A 6,000-nucleotide genomic window follows, 5' to 3' on the forward strand; every position below is an offset into this window, starting at 1 on the left:
TATAAATTTCATAACATGTATACGGTGTTAGTGCGTATATAAATCTAAAATGTTGGATTATACTGTATAATATCCAAGGGAAATACAGGTTATGTAAACATGCCATTTTGAGCAAAGAATATTGATCAAATTTTCCTATCATATCTTAAATATACTATACATATATTTAAAACACTTTATTTTGCTACAAACATTTCCATCGTCCACTCTGAGATTGTTAACTTCAATTTGATATAAAATTGATAAGAACCATTCTTTTTTAAACATCTGAAAGCTTGAAAGCAGTAACAGATGAAATCAAGTTGAATCAAATACATTTGTTGATGTGCATATTGGAGTTAGAATATTTTATTTTATCTATTTATTTTGCTGCTATTCATTTGGAAAATTATTTCAAATATCAATGAAGAAATACATGTACCTTACAGAAAATAAGAATTTTCATTGACTGTAAAACTCTATGATTTTACATTGTAGTTTAAGTTGTAACAATAAACTTCTTGTTTTTTGCGGGCAATACGCTCATATCATAGCTAGAATGCATTTTAAAATGTTGTATAAGGTGCATTGTAGTTTTGATTTATCAAAAATCATCGAGGGGGTAGCATCCTCATTGAAATGATTTATATTGATGATAATTGCTTTTCTCTTTAGGTTTACAGAGCCAACAACCTGCAATTTTGTTGATAAATCTGGAATCGGGTAATGCATGATTTTTTTTTTAAATTCTCAGATAGGCAAGTCGAATACTCAAAAACCAAACTTCAAATTTTTGACGCTAAGAGGCCCAAGCCTACTTGCTTTGTCTGAAATTAATTGATTCATATAAAGTTTTTATCTAAACTTACAATTTCCCTGGATATTTAACATTGTAATTTGTTTCATAAATTTACTTACATTCATTTGTCTTTATGATGTCATCTTTACTGTGCATGGAGGACGAACTGTACTAATTAAGTTTTTTGACTAGTTTAAAGACCAGTTTTCAACACCTTCCACAAATTGTATTTTTGTATATTTTTATATGGTGTTTAGACTATTAGACTATATTATAGTATAACTTAAAGCAAAAAAAGCTTTTGTAGCAATTAGTTTGAGGTCATCTTGTTCAATTGACTAGACTATGTAAACAAAATTACAAAAAGCAATAAAATTTGTGATATAATTTTAAATCAGTTTACCTTTCAAATTAATTTTTATTCTCTATTTTGTTCTGTCAATACTCCCGTGGTATCTAAAGATATGCAAAGATGGAATAGATTTATTTCTAATTCAGAGTCCAATAGTTAACATAAATTGAGGCATAGTATACACCTATTTACTGGCTATGAGGACAATAGCAAGTTTATTGTCCCCCAAGGCAGCAACTATTTCCCGAGGCGCAGCCAAGGGAAATAGTTGCTGTCGAGGGGGACAATAAACTTGCTATTGTCCGAATAGTCAGTAAATAGGTGTTTTATCATACCGAAGTAGACTTTACTTGTGTCAGACATACCAAAGTGAAGTAAACTAACATTCGGCATAAGCCTAGATGGAATCGACCGAGATTATCCAAGTGAATTCTCAGACTTTGACATCACAGAAAAGAAAACGTAGGAAAATATAGCATCCAGTAAATTAGCTGCAGAACTGTAGCTCTCTGAAAAAATATTTTGACATAAGATACAGTTCTGCAGCTACCAGTAAATAGTTTCAAGACTATTTCCCTATAGGGTGAAATAGTTCAGAAACTATTTCACAGCTAGTGTTATCCAGAAGAAATAGCAAATTTATTCACCTAACATTTATATCTAGCAAAAACATTCTGAGGTATAATAACGACATATATGTAAAGGATATAAGCCAAAAACTGTCCATTCTGTGAGAGAGAAAACTGATAGAGGCCGGTAGGGCCGAGATCAGTTCTTTCTCTCACAGAATGGACAGTTGGAGGCTTATATCCTAGCTTAGCTTAAAACATTACATCTTTTGCTCTAAGAATGGACAGTCTCAGGTAAACCCATTGACAATGATAATTATGAATAAAGCTATTTTGAATAGTCTGACAATATAACCAATCTTGCATAGAATTTGGTTTCTTTTGTTCACTTATTGGACAGTGTCAGGTGAGTAGTCTTCTACTGCAGGTTTTATATTCACTCTTTCTATAGTACTGAGCCATATCAACATGTCTTCCTCTGATGGGGTGAGCATTTTCATTGCACAGTCAAAATTTAATGATTTTAGTGAAAGTATTGCAAATATTCTGGATATGGAGGGTGAAAAAGTTATGAATTAAGCCATATTTTGATCTGAAAAGCATTGTGTTTTCGAATATTAGGATGAGGAAATAACTAACACCAGCCAAAAGAACCCAATACACCTACATGTATCTCGTGAAATGAAATTATTCATGAAAGCGAAAATAATAATTCAGAATTAGGATATGCTAATAAAGAAAACATAAAATAGCGTTGTGAAGAAGTTTCAGAATGTGCCTCTGAATCCAGCGAAATTCAAATACAGTATGGAAATATGTCTTTCAAATTTAAGTTTTGATGCGATATAGTAATGTCCAATGGAATTAAAAAATTGTGAATCTTATGAGTTGAAGCAGAGAATTCTACTAAAGACCCAACTTTAAGTTGACACCCCCAAATTGTTAGCTGTCTGTCAATCAAACATTTAACATTGTACCATAGCTTGGCGTGCTTTCTTTTGTTAAAAGTGTGGGTTATCTGTACATTACCCACACTTTTCTTCAAACCCCGCCCACATTCTCGAAAAAACAAAACAACATCACTGTCCACTGTATGAAGTTCCTCCAGATCAAAATTGCACATATTAAACACGGATAACTGACTCAGACTAAGTTCTCCAAATACATTATAGATATTCGCACTGACTCTCACTTAAACCTTGATACAAGATAATATCCTCAATGGTCTCGTCCCAAAGACTTTCTATTTCCATATTCTCCTCTAGTCGAGAAACATGTGTAAGTAGAAATACGGAGAGTTTTATAAAAGACCCAGTCACGTGATAAGAACGCGTTTGAGAGATAAACTTGTTTAGCGAACACAGTGAATCAGACTTGTTTCTTTTATGGTTTCGCGTCTTACAATTCTTTTTTTTTCTCTCTTATGTTTCACCGTTTCTTTAAAAAAATCTATTGTATATACATGTAAATGTTTTTCCAGCCAATTTTGTCAAAATATGTATTAAAATAAAAATATCAAAACCAACAGTCCAAACATTTATATGCACTTTAAAAACGGCTTTTAAAAACAATTAATGAACATACATTTTTCGGTGATAGAAAGTCATTATGATAGAAATATATGGTGTTCAAAGTGTAATGTAAAGACATAACAATTGGCATCATATTGTAAACAGGCGACCGCGCTTCCTAAAGCTATAATAAAATATAATGAATAATAGTAAACTATGGTACAAGTCACTTACCCCATATAAAATTGTTGATTATGTTCAGATACCCGATGGGCGTGGTCATAATGACACTCGGGAGCTACGCTCCCTCGTGTCATTATGACCACACCCATCGGGTATCTGCACATAACCAACAATATCATATGGGGTAACTACTACATAGATCTCAGGTGGAATGACATCTGCAGCTAGAGCTACCCCAGAGAGGTGTTTTGATAACAATAACAGCCAGTACCTACAGGCATTCTTTAGATGGTGAGGAAGCCCTGTATTCTAGGGTTTTGATAGCATTGAATGACCTGTCCACAACTACTATTTTCTTGTAATTCAATTGAATTTAAAAAGACTCCTGAACAACACAATTTTAATATAATTGTAATTTCCCCCTCTATATACATGTATTATAAATTACACAATCAGAAATCAAACAATAATTTGCCCATTAATTTCTAAAACTTGTAACTTATTGAAATAATTTATATCATCAATTTATGATAGTTCTATATTTATAAAAGATATTATTCATTGAGTCAATGACTTGGAGTAAAGGAGAGAAAGAGGGGGTGTGGTAGACTCTGTGTCATCTAGCCATAGGGATACAACCATTATACAAACACTATGACCACAGAAACACTGCAGACAACCCTGAAACCCTTCCTGTGTACATCAAAAGTATACACAGCACCCTGATCTCTTGGCCAGGTAAATAACAATGACTATAGATGAGCTCTGCCCATGTCCAGTGATCCGTGAAGAAACCATAAGGTATTATTTTTGGGTCTTTAAGGGAAATATCATTTTTAAGTGTTTCAGTGATTTTTCCGATATCTGTGTTGATTCTTACTTGTAAGGAATTTAAAATTAAATTTGTATCTCTTTGATAAATGTATTGTCTTTCTCTTATTTTCAGCCTACCTGTAGATGTCTAATAAGTTATTGGGTTTAACTGTAGGTGTCCAATAAGTTGACAATTACTGTCCATTATTTTAAGAACGGACAGTATCTGTCCATTCTTAAAAATAATGGACAGCAATTGTCAACTTATTGGACACCTACAGGTAACCTTTTCACTACAAGTGGGCTTTCTTCTATATAAAAGCCTAAAAAGACAAAGGATTGCGTAACAAAAATGTTTTAAATATATATATACTAATTGTATACTTGGGACATTACATTCAACAAGGAAGGAGTCATTGCACATTATCATATCCATGGTTATAATTCAAATAAACAAATTAATGGAACTAATCTTTATGCCAATATAAAAGTTATATAAAAGAATGAATGAATGAATATAAAAGTTGAAAGTTGGCAGATGCAGACTATGGTAAAATTCTAATTTCTGTGGAAATGAGGGGGTATTTTACAATTTGGGGACAGGAGAGACTAATATAAATTACCCCTTCCTTTCCATAGAAATAATATCTGGTAGTTTTTATGTTCTTTTGCCAACTCTGCAATCAACTCTTTCACTTTATTATCAAACAGAATGCATAAAATTTCCATTTAATTTTGGTTTCACTTCAGCTTCAGTAATCTAGTTAAAAATAAACCTTGAATATCTATGACAATCGCATTTACTGAAGATTGAATGAAATAAATATTTTGTTGCGTGAATTAGAAAATCATACCTTGTGAAAATTATATTCACAGTAGACCTATTGCTTTTTGAAAATGACAGTATATGGTTCTCCACGAAACAAACTTATCGACGATACAAAGATAAAACTAACCTAACAGAACAAGAACGTCTACTTTACATAATATCACACTGTACTTTAAAAATGCTAATTAGTGGTAATATAAATATGAAACCTTGTTGTATTTCTTTTAAACTATGAAGCAGCAATTCTACGCGAAAAGTGGATCCTGAACCGTTTGCAGTCATTTTTCTCTTCTCTTCTCAACAGACGATCCAAATTAGAGTATCTCAAGCCCGATCAGAAACTCGTACAACTATCGCGTTGACTAGCAGAAATATTCAAACACAGCCTTGAGCACTATGGAGCGCCAAATTAACATAAACTCAAATAATTGAAGATATCATCAATTATTTGAAGATATCATCAATTCAATTATTGCTCTCTTTAATTGAATTAATGCGCGCATTAAATCAATTATTGCTCTCATCATCAAATGAATTAATGCGCGCTTCAATTCAATTATTGCTCACATCAATTGAATTAATGCGCGCATCAATTGAATTAATGCGAGCAATAATTGATTTAATGCGCGCATTAATTCAATTATTGCTCTCTTCAATTCAATTGATGCGCGCATCAAATGAATTGATGATATCTTCAAATAATTGAAGATATCTTCAATTATTTGAGTTTATGTTAATATGGCGCTCCATAGAGCACCGATGTCTAGATCAACAATCCAACCACATCTCTTCTTAATATGGAATATATTTTCTGTAAATTCATGGTTTTTATATTAGCGTTCCCCCTAATTTTTTCAAAATTAATGGTCTCTTGTTGAGAAAAATGTAAACGATGGAAGAAGCAATAATCTCATCCACACTCAGAGAAATAAATGACAAAATATTTTGATTTATCGAATAAATTC

At 32.2% G+C, this 6,000-nt stretch overlaps 1 protein-coding gene across 1 annotated transcript in view; it reads right to left on the bottom strand.

The window, feature by feature from the left end:
- LOC125657912 (uncharacterized) overlaps nt 1-5,356 on the bottom strand; it is a 29,699-nt gene extending 24,343 nt beyond the window's left edge. Inside the window, exon 1 of the mRNA XM_048888837.2 lies at nt 5,245-5,356. Within this exon, the coding sequence (XP_048744794.1) occupies nt 5,245-5,317 (73 nt within the window). The 5' untranslated portion in view covers nt 5,318-5,356. The remainder of the gene's footprint in view (nt 1-5,244) is intronic.
- Nucleotides 5,357-6,000: the final 644 nt, after the last annotated feature.

This window comes from Ostrea edulis, chromosome 9 (genome assembly GCF_947568905.1).
Source record: "Ostrea edulis chromosome 9, xbOstEdul1.1, whole genome shotgun sequence".
Lineage (NCBI taxonomy): Eukaryota > Metazoa > Mollusca > Bivalvia > Ostreida > Ostreidae > Ostrea > Ostrea edulis.